General features: G+C 38.5%; 2 protein-coding genes across 3 annotated transcripts in view; one reads left to right on the top strand and one right to left on the bottom strand.

Annotated features, from left to right (window-relative positions):
- The window catches only part of ITP (ion transport peptide), a 32,070-nt gene extending 17,600 nt beyond the window's left edge, over positions 1-14,470 (top strand). The window contains exons 2-4 of one of the 2 annotated variants that reach the window (XM_018453319.1): positions 8,675-9,069; positions 11,310-11,430; positions 13,486-13,561. In XM_018453319.1, coding sequence (XP_018308821.1) covers positions 8,675-9,069; positions 11,310-11,430 — 516 coding nt within the window. In that variant the 3' untranslated portion in view covers positions 13,486-13,561. Of the gene's footprint in view, positions 1-8,674; positions 9,070-11,309; positions 11,431-13,485 lie in introns of both variants that reach the window. The other variant, XM_018453320.1, reaches the window with a different exon arrangement.
- The window catches only part of LOC108725981 (peroxisomal leader peptide-processing protease), an 86,088-nt gene that overhangs the window by 67,066 nt on the left and 2,044 nt on the right, over positions 1-16,978 (bottom strand). The gene's annotated exons all lie outside the window — the stretch shown is intronic.

Genomic DNA, 16,978 nt, shown 5'->3' with positions numbered 1-16,978 from the left:
TCAAAGAGATCGGCGAGGCCCCTGAAGAGAAGGAGAGTGCCTCGTTGCCGCTTGATTTACGGTCCGCCTCGTCCTTTTTTTTCCTTTCTTTCTTTCCTGGGGGCCCCTTCGTTCCGCCGCCCTCTCCGTATTTTCGTCTCCGTCCTTCACCTCTCTCTCGCTCTCTCTCTCTCTCTCCTCCCTTCCGAACGGTATATAGCGTGTGTGTAGCACACGTATCGCATGGCATATGTTATGTGGTACATGGTATACTAGCGGCGGCCGCGGCGGCGGCGGTCGACCGCCTAATTAGAGGGCCCGTCCCTCCTCTCGCCTTCTCCTCGTTCGGCTCTCTCGACATCTTGATCTCCCCTTCTCGTCCTCTCTCATCGCTCCCGCGCGCACATACGCGTGCAAAAACCACAATCCGGCCACAGGCTGGTGCGCGCGTGCGTCTCGCCGCGTGCGGCACGTGTGTGTGCGTCCACGGTGAACGAGTGGCGTATCACGGCGAGCTCTCTTTCGCCGATCTGCATATAGACGTCGCAGGTACAGTCCGAATCCGTTATATTAGATAATCGAGAAAGTTCATGCAATTTCGATAGATTATTTCACTTAATAATGTTACACTAGAAATTAAAAGTATCTGGTAAATTATAGTTACATTATGATAATTGCAACCATTTTTTTCTCTGTATACTAATATCAAAGCATTGATAACTATAAAAATGGAGTTTCTAACCATAATTATTTTGATACAATTATAGTCAAGTTATAAATACTAAATACTTTTTTGTCAGTGTGATGATTGATTCCTAAGGCCCGATTTCACAATATATGATTGCCTAAACGTTAAAGGTAACCAAGAAATTCATGAATGAATTTCATTGATGAATCTGTTGGTAATCTTTAATCTTTAGGTAACCATATATTGTGAAAACAGGCCTAAGCGAGACGAGTGGAAAGAGACGTAAGAACGCTTTGTATGCGAATTTTACTGTCTATTGTAATATAAAATTGATGGATGATTATTGTATTCACGATTGTTAAATTTTCGCAAAAAATTACACAATAATTACTCCGCAGCACTTTGTAATCAGTGTATTCTTTACAAATAATAGTTTGACTCTTAAGAGACGTCAATCAACGTTTTCTTAAAATGCAATCATTCTGCGCTATCGTGATATACTACAGACCTGCGGGCATCATTATTTCATCGAACGATTCTAACGTTCATGTTTAACAACGTAAATTAACTTTAATCTGGATTTAACTTATCCTTTGTCTTTTCCTAATTCTTAGAACTAGAGAAAAAGATAAAAGATAAGTTAAACCGCGATTAAAGCTAATCTATATTGGTCGAGATATACACAAGTGCGATTTAATCCCCGTTTCCGTTGATGTAGATGAACTTCAATCTCGGTTCAATTTACTCTTCATCTTTTTCTAGTTCTTAAAATTAGAAAAGATAAAGAATCTACATCCTGGGCATAAAACGAATGGATTATTGTGCCGCAAAAATGCATCTTCGAATAAACTTTCAAGACTTGCCACTGACTCGGTTTTCGATGTGTAAATTTCGCATCTCAATGAACAGGCTTTTCGAGAGATATCTCCGACGGTTATCTCCCGGCTCTGGAATGATTCCGCCGGCCGTACCCACCGATGCCGCGAGTCATTACTGTTCGACGATGTACGAGCGCGCAGGTCCACCGTGGGACGCACGGTGTATGTACACCATTCGTGTACACCGGCTACGTGGTGTCCATCGTGCGTACGTGTGTACGCGTATATTCATACGTATCACAAACGAGGCGGTCGTGCGGACGGATCACGATCTCACGGGGGCCTTATAGCGGGGCAGGGGGGCCCCCTCGCGAGATCCTGTCCGGCAACTCCTCACGAGATTGAGTCATCCGGCACGAGAAAAAGACCACCTGGCGAGGAGAGTCGATATATCTAACGATACCGCCAAGCGGCTCTCTTCGGGCTTTCCCTCTCTCTCTCTCTCGTTGCCTTTCCTCCGGGGTCCAATCGGAGCCCTCTCGGTCCCCGTTCGTTTCTCGCTGTTGCCCACGACAAGAGCGTGCAGGATACGCGGATGCTGCTCTTCGTTTTCTCCCCAAGGGAACCCAGGAACGCGTTTCGGTAATTGCACGCGTTCGCCGCTTCTTCTTATCCTCCTTAACCGCGGTACTTTTTTGCGGAAGGCCCCACCGGCGTGTACAGTGACTTTTTAAAGTCGCCGCTCTTTCGGCGTACGCTGTTTATCCCGCTTTTATGTTCCTCCCGAGGTAATGACGGGCCCCGCATGATACACGCGCATACGTCTACCTGAGGCTGATCCTCTTAATGTCATCGTGACGATGAGCGGGTCGTTGACACTATAGTCAGAGCGATCGGAGATTAGATTGGACGCGAGGTTCTACCTCTGTAAAGTTGGCATCCCAAATTTTTAATTTTCGACTTTTTTATGTTAATTCGCCGGAACTATTTTTCATTTTGGGCAGGAACTCCAGAACTCTTCGGGGTGCATTCGGAACTGTGACTAAAATTTAATTTTTTGAAAAATAAGGTGCCAACTTCACAGAGATGATGGTTCTGGACTTTTGGGACCGACGTGGTACAAAAGAGATCTCTCCTGCACCTTCGGGAATCTTTCGTATTCCACCCGATTCCCTAACGCGAGATTTATCGGGCAAGGAATATGCCATTCTTGGGAATCTATACCGCAAATTAGGAGCTCCCAAGATAACACGAAATCGAAAATCAAGACGTAAGATGTGAAACGTGAACTTTTAATGTGTCTCTCGCACAGATATCTTCTAAGCGACTTCTAGACGCTCAATATTATTGTACGATTATTTTATACAATATTATTTGATGTCCCCTTTAAACAATTCACAACTAAACCATGAACTGCGTCATCCGTGTGTGAAATTGGTCGACAAAAATGAGAGAAATAGGACGCGAAGATGGCCTTCATCTTTTTCTATTCAATTAATCGCAATATCTTAAAAAGAGAGGGAGACTAGTCGTCTTCACGATCCCTCTCTTATTTTTATTGACCACATTTGATATACTATTTTGATACGGATGGCGTAGCTCTATGTTCATTGCACAACAGTCTAGAGACTCAACATATCCTTCAAACGATCAATAATATTGAGCAACATCAATTATTGTCTAGACATCGCTTTAGACGTCTTCAAAGTATCTTATGTCTCAATTTTGGACGTTGGATTGTTTGAGTCTTTCATATTACAATTTAACGCGCGTTGCCAATTGGACGTATAATAAAGAAACAATGGAGAATTATTTTAAAAATATACGCAGATTAGATTTTTGATATATTCAGATAGAATAATCTCGATTTAGTTGATAGACAGATCTCTTATCAACTCTCAAGTTAAAGTTCCCGCGCTACGTTTCGAGGACAGCACGATCGTTGCTGCTGGACACCCTGTATACCATGCGCAAACGAGTCACTGCGGGGCAAAGTGTATGGCTTTTTGCAAAAGGAGCCTCGCAGATTGCACACCTGTGCATGGTTGAGCCGAAGAAAGACCTCACCTATCGAGCAAGTCTCCATTGACTTTTTCTTCCCCTCGCGCACCCCTCGGCACGCTTTCGTGCTTTTTTCTTTTTTCGTGTCTATCCGCTTTGTCGTGCCACCCTCTACGTATTTTATCTTCCTTTGTATGCAGCGTAAGGTGCATACATTGTTACGTCATTAAATTAAATCTGAAATGACGTCTATGAAAGGGATGGATTTGTCTAGAATATCGATTTGTGCAATGTTGAGAATACAATCCGTTCCTTAGATTTAATTAGATTATTTCTTATAAAACTTACGATTTTATATGTATTTAAAATTTTCAAATTTTATTTTTTAAATTTTATTGTCGATTTAAACATATTTACTAAAAAGATATAAGACAATATTTTATTTTATTATTAAATAACTAGCCCTAAAAATTAATATAATTGAATATATACATATAATTGAATATTCGAATGTTAATTTTATTAAGTAAAAGTTATGATTTATTTTTATTATTATTAACTTCAATATATTAAAAAGATGTAAGATAATTGACTTAGAATAACTCTAGTCTAATCATGAAATCAATATTAGACAAAATAGAAAATGTTGAAAAGGATGAGATTATTAATGATACCAGAATTTAACTTTCACTGCTACTTTAGATTGCAAATAAGAGGAATGTGATTTTCATTTCATCATTTTGACATTTTGATTTCGTTCTGTGACACCATACGATATTGCGGCACAATTTAGTCAGAACATTAGTTTTCATTCGGAGTATCTCTATACGGGAAGCGGAATATGTATAACTTGCACTGACCCGATCTCTGTGTTACGCCCACAGGCCGTTCAGACTAAATATAGCAACGATTTTTCGCGAGAGAAATAATCGAAACATTGCTATATCGACGCGACGCATTGATATCGCGAGCTTTTTGCGAAACATATTTCTACATCTTACACAATCGCAATTGACTGCGCTCGTCTCGATTTTTCGAGAAGATTGAAAAAAATGCCCTTCATAAATCAGTACAAAAATTAATTAATTCAAGAACTTAATTATTCACAGAAACTGTAAATACATTGGGTTAAGTAATTGGAACAGTTTTACTGAAATCTTGTAAAAAAATTTTTAGCGTAGAAAAAAAGTCTGTTTGCATTAATTAGAGTTCTAATTGAAAATGAACAAATCAGAATTTTCTGTCTAAATCTATTATAATTTTGGTCCTGTGATAACTAAAATTTTATTTGATATGATCAGAATCTTCTGGTTTGTCTATTTTCAGAAATTTTTTCCCAGTGTGAGAATTCTCGGATTTTCCCTGAGTTCCTCTGGGAAAATTTTTGTCAAACGCCTAAAGAACGTCGCTGTTTCTTAACACGTGAGTTAAGGGATTCCGTCTTATTTTATTAGCCGCTAACCAATTTTGCCTTGTAAATTACGGTGAACACGTTGCAGCGCGTTATCGGCGCGATACCTTCGTAAGCTCCACATCGGCTGGTTAAAAAGCGCCATTATTTACACGTCGGGATTTTTATGGAATGGCCGGTTCTTGCGCCGTCGCGTCGGTGCAAAATATAATGTAATCTGCCTGGTAAGTAAGTCGAATGTGTTTCGCTTCGTGAGATCGGCCCAACCGGACCCCTGTGCGCACGCTGTACCGTTTTTTTAAAGCCGGCTCACTTACCATCTCGCGGTCCAGCGGTGTCAGAGGCGAGAGCGACGGTTCCGCGGCGCATATATCGATGCACTTTATGCCTCTGTGTGGTCCGGTTGTCAATGCAACTGGGAAATTTAAGATAAGAGGACCCACGGGCTTAAATCCGGGCGGAGGACGCCTGCCATTACCGAAATCGGGGCCAAGCGAAAAGTTAAGTCCCCCCATACCTTAAAATGTACCGGTGCAACTGGGCCTAATTTATGACGTCTTTACGCGCCCCGTCAGTCCCCCCAGATTTTGCTCACACGCGTTATCCCAATCGGATCCCCCAACGAAGACGAAATGAGAGAGCTGCGATAAGGATAACCGAGGAGATTTATTTAGGAGACTGCGACGAATGTTTATAAATTTCTTTTTTCTGTCTTAATTAAAGAAGAAAAATCTGCGATTTTAGAAAGTACACGTTTACTAATTAAATATCTCGGTTAAATATCTTGAGTAAATTTATTACCTAGGATATTTTTAATTGCGTCATTCAATTGACAATTTACGTATCGGTTATATAACTCAACGTTTAAGACGTAAATTATTTTCGATTTACAGTGAATACTTGTTTCGTAACGAGACTACAATTCTGTATAAATACAAAAAACATTGGATCTAACTTGTTAAGATTCAAAGCAATGTGTAAAAATATGATTAGCAATGAGTAAAATTCAAGATAAATGTTGTAAAGTGTCAAGTAATTTATTAATATGACACTTTACTGACAAAGATGATAAAAATACTGCCACATTCAGTACTGTTAATATTTTCATTAGTAAAATTTTCTTTATTAATAAGGTAAAAGAGAATATGGAATACAGTATATTTCTCTCTGTAAAAAATTAGATATGTTTTTGTATTAATTTATATAGAATTGGAGTTTTCGTTACGAACATATTAATAAATTGCTTGACATCTAACGATCTTATCTTGTATTTTGCTCGTTGTTAGCCTTATTTCTGGATATTGATTTGCAAATTACGAGCTGTATATACACTTATTTACTGTTAAGATTTATCTTGAAATACGTAACCTGTGAAATATTTATTTCCTTTCATACGCCATAAGAAATTCGAGATCATATTAATATTTTAAGACACGAGATACTTATACGGAATGCAATTAAATTAATTAAACAGAGATACTGCTTACATACACTCGTGATATGTATTTACTTTCACCTTATCCAGGACGCCTGGAAATTCTAGTTAAGCCATTGCGATTACGCGATAGTTGCAAAGATTAACGATGGATTCAAGCCTAAATTAATTAAGTAGTAAATGAGAAGACTCTAAAGACGGAGAGATTTTGGCTCTTTGATACAATACCGCTCTGATCACAGGTTCACACCGGATACGTTCCGAGAAAGTCAATCCTCGAAGAGAAATGAGACAGATCTCGGAACATGTCCATTCTTTCCTGCAGAGACAAGCGGTTACCTTTGGAAATCTATACGAGAGCAGAGAAACAGAGAGAGAGAGAGAGAAAGAGAGAGAGAGAGAGAGGAGGGGGAGGGTAAAAAGAGAGGAGGGGCAGAAAACGGAAGAGAGTGAGAGGAGAGTCTTAACGATCTCAGGATGCGGGCGACTTTGGGAGCAAATTATCGGCCTACGGCCAATTACCAGGTGGAGGCGCCGATATATAGAAGAGAGCGGTTGCCGGAGAAGTTCCGAGAATCGTCCTGGCGGCTAAAAATAAGATCCCACCCGGGAGCGGTGATTATGTTCCGAAAAAAGAAGAAACCGGGCGAAACGCTCGCTCTCGTGTGTGCAGGTGGCGGGTGGGATGAGGAAGAAGAGAGATGGGACGGACCACGAATGGTATGACGATACAGACATAAGAGGGAAAAAGAGGGATACAGGGAGGGGGAGGAAGCGAAAAGAAAGAGAGTGAGAAAGGAGGGCCCCCCTCGTGGTGATCGTGCGCTGGGGCCTCGGTTAATGAAGTTGTCGGTTGAGGACGTTTACAGGTAGAGCCTACCTGCGTGTGGTCCATTCACAGCGACTGCTGCAGGACTGGTTAAGTTGCTTTACATCTCAACCTGTGTGTGTGTGTGTGTGTGTGTGTGCAAACCGGGCCGGCCGACCGGCCGGTCAATCGAAGGAAAAGGAGGAGGAGAGCGAGAAGATGATGAGGTATATTGGTATACCCGAACATGCGAATGTCCGTCGTTACATATACGAGTGCTCTCGATGAACAGTCATGCCAACGACGTTGAATCGCGAAGTCAAACCCCTGGTTTCTCTTGGAGATCATATTTTTAAACGTCTCATTCCGAAAGATACCTTCGGACTGCACGATTGCTTTAATCTGATGTAAAGCAGTATGATTGAAAGATAGGAAAGGAATAGAAAAGAATTTCGCAACGAGTGAAAAGATGATTCTTCGGAAAAATTTTTTTGAAGAAGCTTGGCTCCACACGTGGTGGACTTTACGATTTTATTACCTACGGTCCCAGGGGGCCTGATTTTTAGAATCATTCATTCTTAAAGAAAGACGAAAGTTGAAAGAGCCAGCTTTACTTCAGGTTTAAGATATCTATTTTTAGTTTCAATTCATTTAATTTGGTTGCGAAAATATCTATTATTAGAAAAAGCCGAAAATAATGATGAGACTATTAACATATTTCTGGTATGTGTCGAAAATCGAACTAACAATTCCAACGTAATTCCGCGTAAAGAGTATTTAGGATACATTCCTAATAATGTATATATGAATGTTTCTCATGTTTTCGTTGCTATATTATCGTTGCGTCAATTTAATTTCGTCGCTAATCATATTTTTCAATTTAGTCTGTTATCAGTAAAAGTATGAATTAATTTTTAATTAGTCGTATTCAATTAATTTTAATTAATTACAGATATATAAAAGTTTATAATGATCTCAACTATCTAGAAAGTAATGCGTGGGAAATGTATTAATTAAATGATAAAATCTATATACACACATACAAACAAATTTAAATGTTAAAAATATATTATGTATGTCTGATTCTGTATAATAAATATAAATCTTTAAATAATAATGTCATATGAGTGTAAAAAAAATTTCATATGACTAAACGAATGGAACGCATATTTTTTCTATTATCAATCATTTATCAAATAATCTAGACACAGGTGTGTAGAAACAAATAGCGCGATGCCTATAAATACGGAATTCTTGGCAGCCGGCGCTAATAAGCGAGTTGTAATTAACATGAAAACTACTTTCTTACAGACAGTAGTATAAAAGGCATAAAATAACTTTAAACAGAGATAACAAAGACAATATTTTTATCGATTTGACGAAATCCAAAAACACGTTTGCATTTTATTTTTATGAAAGATACGACCACTGTTAAATCGATAATCAAAGAATCTTCGAGAATGTAGTGTATGGCTTATTTTTAAGTCGCAATTAGAAAAACTGCAATTTAATGACTAATGGCTCTCTTTTTCAGATGATGCATCGGCAGCAGAACACCCAGTCATCCAACGACGAATTCGCGATGTATCCATCGGCCGCGTATCATTCCTCGTGTCCGACGCTACTCACGTCGACGTCGTCGTCGTCGTCGTCGTCGTCGTCATCGTCGTCGAGGTCGTCGTCCGCGAGGTCGTCCTGTTCGTTACTGATGTCCGTTCTCACGTGGTCGCTGACGTTACTGTTGATCTCGTCCTGCATCGGCCTGGGCGCGGACGCCGCCAGCCTTAGCGGCCATCCTCTGGGCAAAAGGTCGTTCTTCGACATCCAGTGCAAGGGCGTGTACGACAAGAGCATCTTCGCCCGTCTGGACCGCATCTGCGAAGACTGCTACAACCTCTTCCGGGAACCGCAATTGCACATGCTTTGCAAGTACGTTTAATTATCCACAATGACTAGATACTTTCGCGACCGACAGTCGAAGACCGCGTGTTGCTGCTGTTGCTCCGTGGCGATTTAGAGCGTAAAGCCGATGGAAGATGAGATATTCGCAATCGTTTGCGATGACGCGATTGATAGAGACGCGATAATCTTGATATAAGGAAGAATTTAAAATTATGATCTATCACAGAGTTGTCACAAAATTGAAAACCAGGGAATTGTCAGGAAATTTGCAAAATTTTCTGGAAAATTAAATTTCGTGGCTTTTGGAATAATTTGGACCGCTAAATAGCTGGATGCTAACTTAAATTTGAGACTTCAATTCGTGAGAAATAAACTGTTAAGATATACTAATTTTGTATTTTGATTTTATTCCAAAAATATTTAATATTCATATGGATGTACTCCAAAAAGTTTTTTATATATATCTTTACTATTATTTTTTATTTATCATTTAATATTATATTATTTAAAATATACAATTAAATATATAACAAAAATATATTAAAAATATATTCAAATATTTAATTAGCAGTTTATTCCTCGAGATCTAATTAATAATCTCCATGTTACGCTATTTGCAATTCGTAAGATCGATTTGAGGGCTGTAGATGCGTGCTCGTTTTTTGATCATAAATAAAAGCTCCACAATCTCTTGGAGAAATCAAATTAGTAAATGCATGTTTTATATTTAATCGAGGGATTCTGTGCGAAAACAGAATCCCTGCGATGGAGAAAAATTGGGTGTAAGTCTTCTAGAGTGATTTCTCCTTGTGCATAATATACGAGCTTCATCTCGCGGGCTGAGACGGATTTCTGACAAAAATATCGCGGGTGGCAGAGAAAAACTGGCCAGAGAAAATTCTACCGAGTTCTGACGGTGAAACAATTTCGCGAACGACTTCCGCCGTGTGATTTCTATCTTGAAAAATGTCGGCGGGGAACAACGGCCAAGGTGGACGTACGGATATACATACCTTTGTACCTATATATATATATATGTATATACATACATGTATATATGTACATACATACATATATGTACCTACGGTGCACACACATGCTCTGCTCTCAGTACCGATGCACTCGTATATGCACGCGTACGTACACAGAGGCACGCGTTCACCATACGTCGGCACGCGTATCGAAATGGAATGAGATTTCTCTTCTATTTATAGCTCGTGCGAGCGAATACCAACGCACATCCGCTGCTACCTGCCGTTTGTGCCGCGCCGCGTTAAGCCGCTTAACGGCCGTTTCAAAAGAGCTATTGTGTGACGAGCGAGCGGGATCAACGTGAAAAAGAGAAGAATTGACGGGCTAGCTCGAATGCACGTAACGGCATGTAGCTAAATTTAGGAAAAATTTCAGTCTTATCAAGATGTGAAATGACGAGAAAAAGCAGATGCATTGAGGTGAACTGTAACCTAAAGAATATACTGGCGGAATAATCAAATCTTTTCGCTAAGCGAAAATATTATTTCCGCATGTACTTTTAAGTCGAGTTGGAAAACTTTTTTTTTTTTGAAAGCTTAATTTTTTAAGTTGTATCGCAATTCGTCTTAATTTATTCGAGTTCGCGGTTTAAAGCTCGGAGCTGGATTGGAATTGAATTGAAATAAATTGATATCTGAGGGTATATATTCGTTTTTGTTCATGAAATGAATAGAAAATAAAACGACTTGAAAATAAATTTCCTATAAATATTTTTTTTTATTTTACAGTAACATTTATAATTCCTTCTTTATAAATATAACATTATTTTTATATTCATTTCGATCGAAATAGGAATATTCTTATTCAATACTATACTCGGACATAAATTCAGGATTTACATATTTCAGTCATAACTTTTTTATTTAAACAAAAGTGTGTATTTTCATAATTTTGAATTGTGATGTATTCACAGCTTACAAATTATGTTGAAATTTTTTTTAATTGAAATGAATTAAAATATGAAAGAGAGCTATTCATCACGTTGAATTCAAATGTATTCATGGATTCAAATGGATTTGTAAAACCAAAAGCTCGAATTCGGAAATGTCAAAATGAATTCGTTTCTATTCATTTCAATTTATTCTCGTTTACTGGGATGAGAGCGTCAGAGCGATATGTTTTACGATCATTCGCGAGACATTTTTCAGGATTTTCGAGCTACGAGCTGCTGCCTACGAATGCAACTTGTGTTAATTGTGACGTAATTCATTATGTTTTTTTTTAACTCTCTGCAGGAAGGAATGTTTCACCACGGACTACTTCAAAGGATGCTTAGACGTCCTGCTGCTAACGGACGAGGTCGGAAAGATCCAAATGTGGATCAAGCAACTCCACGGAGCTGATCCCGGGGTTTAGGTAGCCTTTTCTTTTTAGTTTATGATTTCTCCCTTTATGTGCCCCTTTTTATGTTCTTTCCGCTTTTCGCAAATATAAAGAACTAACTGTGTCCGCTTGCACTTCCACTATTCTTCCTCGTCTGCTCTCGTCTCGATATACATCCACTCGTCGGAAACAATAAAAATTCCGATTTGTACACGCAATCTTTGCATATAACGATTATACGTAAACATCTTGTAATATTTGTAATGCTAAGTTTGCGGGAAAATTAACATGTTTTCGATTATACGCAAGTAATGACGAGCATATAAAAATCGTGAATACGTTAAGTGATCGAGTTGTGCTTCACCGCAGTGGTGTTTGGATCGAAAATAACGTGCAAATGTTTAGAAACTGAAAATAAACAATAATATTCTAATAACGAGTAATTAAATTTTTTATATATTTTATTTGCCGAGTTAAATAGCAAACGCATTATCGAATATGACTGCATTTCATTTGGTGACACAAGTCGATCCAAATATTCTGTCTTTGTTATTCATGGAATGTCAAGAAAGAAAAATTACAATTTTTGTATCGATTTGTAATACTAAAAGAAAAGCCCGTATTAACAGTTCGTAAGTTCGTATGGGAGAGATTAAGTTGTGAACAGAAATAGATATCGAGGTTGATCGAGTTTCTATTTATCCCTTTTTTTAATATAACCTATTTGTTATTCCCGTTGTCAATACTTTCAATTATATTTTCGTTGCATTTTGACACCATCCCCTGGACGAATATCCACGCGTATTATAGTATCTTCGCACCGAGATAATGAGTATGAGATAGGTAATTCTACGCAAGAGAGAAAGAAAGAGAAAAAGAAAAAACCTTATACTAGCGAGCAATGCTGCAATAGAAAAAGATGAAGTGTTGGAATTTATCGTAATAGAAATTATAAAGAACCTTAGCTTCTTCTTCGAAAATGTTAGCGAGTATTAAAATAAATTTGGAACAATTAATACGAATTAATATGAATACTTAATAGAAATATGAATAATTAGTGTGTCTATTCTGTTAATTATGTTTATAATTTAATTTAACAAAATGCAGCATCACTGGCGACGTAATATACAGCATCATCTCGTACATTCTGACTTCACATTATCCACATTCAGAGAAAAAATATAATGGTAGCAACTGTAAAAGTGACAACTATATAAATTTTATTTAAAATTAACGTACATATAATTGAAAAATTATTTTACATTTATTGTAACTATAAAATAATTTATTCAACTATGTACATTAATTCTGCATATAAAACTTGTATAGTTGTCACCTTTATAGTTGCCACTACAATGTTTTTGTCTGATTGTGAGTGCATTCGACGTACCTTTTGACTTTTTGGAGATAACGATTTTTCTACTGTTTTTGCGAGTATGCAAACGAATGTTTTACGTTTTGATTTTTTGCGCCTCTTCGATTTTTCAGGACGATGATTAAGATGGCAGAGATTGAGGTAGAAATACTTTTTTCTAGGTGGCGATGTCTGCGATTTTGCGCTGTTTGACATTTTTGAATATTTTTGTGATTTTTTTATAATGCGAAACAATTCGCGCTCTACTCGTGATATATTAATTCTCGATGTAGAGTGCGAAACACAATCGATGCCTTGCCACACGTGTCCCGATATCTCCCTACGCACTAACAATTACTAACTATCACAGACCTGTTCGCTTAAATATGCCTATCAATATGAAATGTCGATGCACATAAAATTCTCAAGTTTTCTGTTCGAAGTGCTGCTTGTGAATATCAGAATTGTGAAATTCCTATCATTTTTCAAAATTTACGAATAAAAATGTGTCAAATATGTATATTATTATTGAATCTATATAAAAATTGTAACTGTCTAAATTTCCTAAATTAATGTAAAATTTTGCTATGACGAAAGTTTGAACTATTTACGAGTCTATTGGAACAATTGCGAACAGATCCAGTGAACACATCACGTCCGAGTTTTAGTGATTAATCGGTATTCACCAATGAACTAATCGATTTTTCTGTTCTCGATCTTTGTTCCAACCACAGGCAAGACTGCTTCAGCACACAATACTTCACGAGCTGCATCCAAGCGCTGCTGCTTGAGGACGAGAAGGAAAGGTTGCAGGAGATGGTCGAGTACCTAGGTCGCAAGAAGTAAACGGGACATGGTCGGAGCAACGACGCGCCGCACCACGAAGGAGACACATCACTCGGCACACACATCCTCACACACGCACGCATACAAGTACACATACATACACATGCAAAGACCAAGAAGGAGATCGATGCAGAACGCGGTCTGGACTACAAGAAGAACGAAGAGGTGGACTTCGGCGCGACGATCGTCGTTGTTCCGCGAATTTCGAGGAGTCTCGAGTTTTACGAGATTTAATTCGATACCGTTCTTCATCTGAAGAGGAATGAGTCAGACGTCGCGTTGGAGAACAGTGAACACGCCGAGCGAACCGCGCGTATCGATCTCCGGATTCCGAAGAAATCGTTAAGATCTTTGTCAGAGTCCGGATAATTTCATCTGGAGATGATAAACGACCTGAAGAACGGTACGGTAGTACTTACGACGTCTACGAAGTTCAGGAAGAAGACTCGCGGTGGAAAATTCACGGCCACACCCGGAATGTGCGATCAATGCGATTCATCTGCCAACTCGAGACGTGGTTTCGATGTCCACGTAATATAGCGAGGGATATCGCGAACGTCGTTCTGTTCTAACATCGGCGAGTACTCGCGGTGCGACGAGAGTACGATTGAGAGAATTCGCAGGGAAACCGGAAGAGAGACGGCGATCCTCTTCGCGGTGAGTCGCGTTGTTGCTTGACACGACGAAGAACGAAGTTACATAATAATATACTAAATAATGAGCCCCACGGGGAGCGAAACGATACGATTGAGCCATACAAGTAAACACTCACACACTCACACAGCGAATCTATACGAATTCTAGTCGATAAAATATCTGCGCTCTCGCGCACCACGCCACTCGTTTTTTTTTTATTCGATTAATCATTAATTATTAATCGCCATCATTCATCACTATGTAGTAATAACGGTAATCTATATTATTATTATTATATTATTATTCGATTACTTTTACGTCAGGATTATATTTTTATTATTATCGCCATCCTTCATCCGTTTGTTGTTTAGTTACTGAGCCTTTAGTCGTTTATAAAAAACGTACGCGCGACGGACGAAGAAAGTGTCGGTAGTTAGAATACATCGCGTAACACAGATATATACATATTAACGTTTTTAGGCATACGGTAAAAAAACAATAAAAAATAAACACGGGAATTTGGCGAATATTTGAAAAGATTTTTTTTTATTCGGTTAAGTATTTTAAAACAGACAATTAAGAAGAATAGATCGAGGGTCCATCGATCGCTCAAACCGCGTGACCGCATTATTAATATTATTATTAATATTATGTCATAGTAGAATTATTGTTGTTATTATTGCAATTTATATGACGACGTTTTCGCCGAAGTAAACGCACCGGGCGTCATGGTGGAAGAGATGCTGACAATGTCCAACGGTATTCAATTATGCGCGAATCGAATGTATACGTGACAATGGCTGCGTTCAGGAGAGGAACATTTTTTTCTAAAAAATTAACTAAAAATTAATATTAACACCAACATGGTGTGAATTTTTAACCTCTGGTGTTTATATCAACACCATCATGATGTGGCTACAAAATGGTATTAAGTTATGATGGTGTTAATATTAATATTAACATAGTAACGATTATATTATCAATACCGCGTTGTACTCCCCGTCGATATTTTTTAGAATAAAGCAGCTTTGAAACTGTTATAAAATTCTTCAATGATAGATCTAGCCCTTCTCTCACTGGATCTAAATATATAAATCAATCATATTAAAGAATTTTACAACAGTTGGAAAGCTGCTTTCTCTGCTGAAAGTAGCCATTCTCAAAAACTTCGTGAAAGAGGCAGATAGATGAAGAGGTATCCTGTACTTTATTTGCGAGCGACGTCGCGAGCAACGGAGAGCGTCTTCTTCCGCGCCCGTCCGGCAGACGGAGTCGCGCACGAAACGCGTAGTATTTATTTATTTTTTCACGTTCTTAAGTTATGTATAAGCGACACGTAGCGAAGCAAGAGTATTAGCGCGCGTACCTAGCCGAGGAAGCGGTGTCTCCGGGCATAACGGGGTAGGACGCGCGTCCTCAAAGCCAACGTTCAATTGGTTGATTGTCTATGTGTCTAATATGCAAAACAATCCCGGGAGAAAATCAGTCCGACCGGGGACTACTTGTCATCGAAGTTCGAAAAAGGCAAGACAAATAGAAAAGAATGGCACACAATGAATCGATCTCGCGAGATGTCGATGAATGGGAAAAATTTTGATGTAACTCAGCTGGTAGAAATGCTAAAATTGAAGTTTTTGTTGATCAGTTTTATCGACAAGTTTCGATTTCAATCCAACTTGCATCGGGAAAATAAACATCAAATTGGCGAGAATGAATGGAGTTTATAATATTTTAATTTTCTATTTCTAGAGAATGGGAAAGTGATTAAACGAAAATTAATATCAACTTTATCCAACTTCATTAGTGAAATCGGCTTTCAAAGTTTAAAAGTCTGAAATTTCGAATCTTCTAATTTTCTCTCGATTTCGAAGATTCCGGAGGACGCGCTCCACGAAAATCCCGCCGTGCCTTGCGACATATTGTTTCCATTCTGAGAGAATTACGAACCATTCCAAAATCAGTATTGAAATCATTCCGTCACTGCGATCGTCAGGTACGGTCTTCGAGAATTCGGACACTTCGAGGCGAGGCTCAAATTTGTATAATTGCTCCGTCATACATTCCACTTATTTTACATTTGCATCTATTTTGCATTCATTTCTTGCACATCGCGAAGAAAAAGGCTGCGTTAACAAAAAAATTCGTAATTTTTTTATGTCGAAAGTTTTTTATGTCAAAAAAAGAAGATCGAGAGGCACATATTTACTTTACGATCAATATATGTCTTGATAGTCTTGCATCTATTTTGTATTATTTTTTTGCTGTCCGGTTTTTATATCATTTGTTTAAGATATAAAATTTGCAAATTTTTTTTTTTTATTCATGCACTCCGAAGTGTTTCCTCTGAAGCCGGCCTGAATCCCGAGCACGCGCGTTTTTTGGCGCATCAGAAAATCAGCGTTTTTATTTATGCAACGTAAAAACATCGTCCGAGAAAACGACGCGCAGCGCAATTATGTGCAGCATCGACAGGTGGAGTCCTTTGACGTCACAGTTTTGACGTCAGAAAAACTGAGCGCACTTCGCGCAGAAAAGTACTTGCCCTATTTTCACATATTTCTCGCAGAAATATTTTTCTCATAATTTCATTGAGAATATCTTATCGCGCCTTGACAGATGTATTCGTATAAATGAATATTGTGTTCAGAGTCGCCGTAAAGTAAGGAATCTCCGGGAGGAGATGGGATATTCCTTACAGAAGTCTAATTTAATGCTGAAAGATAATGATTAATTACGTTCCATACA

The sequence above is a fragment of the Mycetomoellerius zeteki genome, unplaced genomic scaffold (assembly GCF_001594055.1).
Source record: "Mycetomoellerius zeteki isolate Tzet28-1 unplaced genomic scaffold, Tzet1.0 scaffold377, whole genome shotgun sequence".
NCBI classification, from domain to species: Eukaryota; Metazoa; Arthropoda; class Insecta; order Hymenoptera; family Formicidae; genus Mycetomoellerius; species Mycetomoellerius zeteki.
The sequence above is the reverse complement of the archived record's forward strand: the minus strand, read 5'-3'. Positions and strand labels throughout refer to the sequence as shown.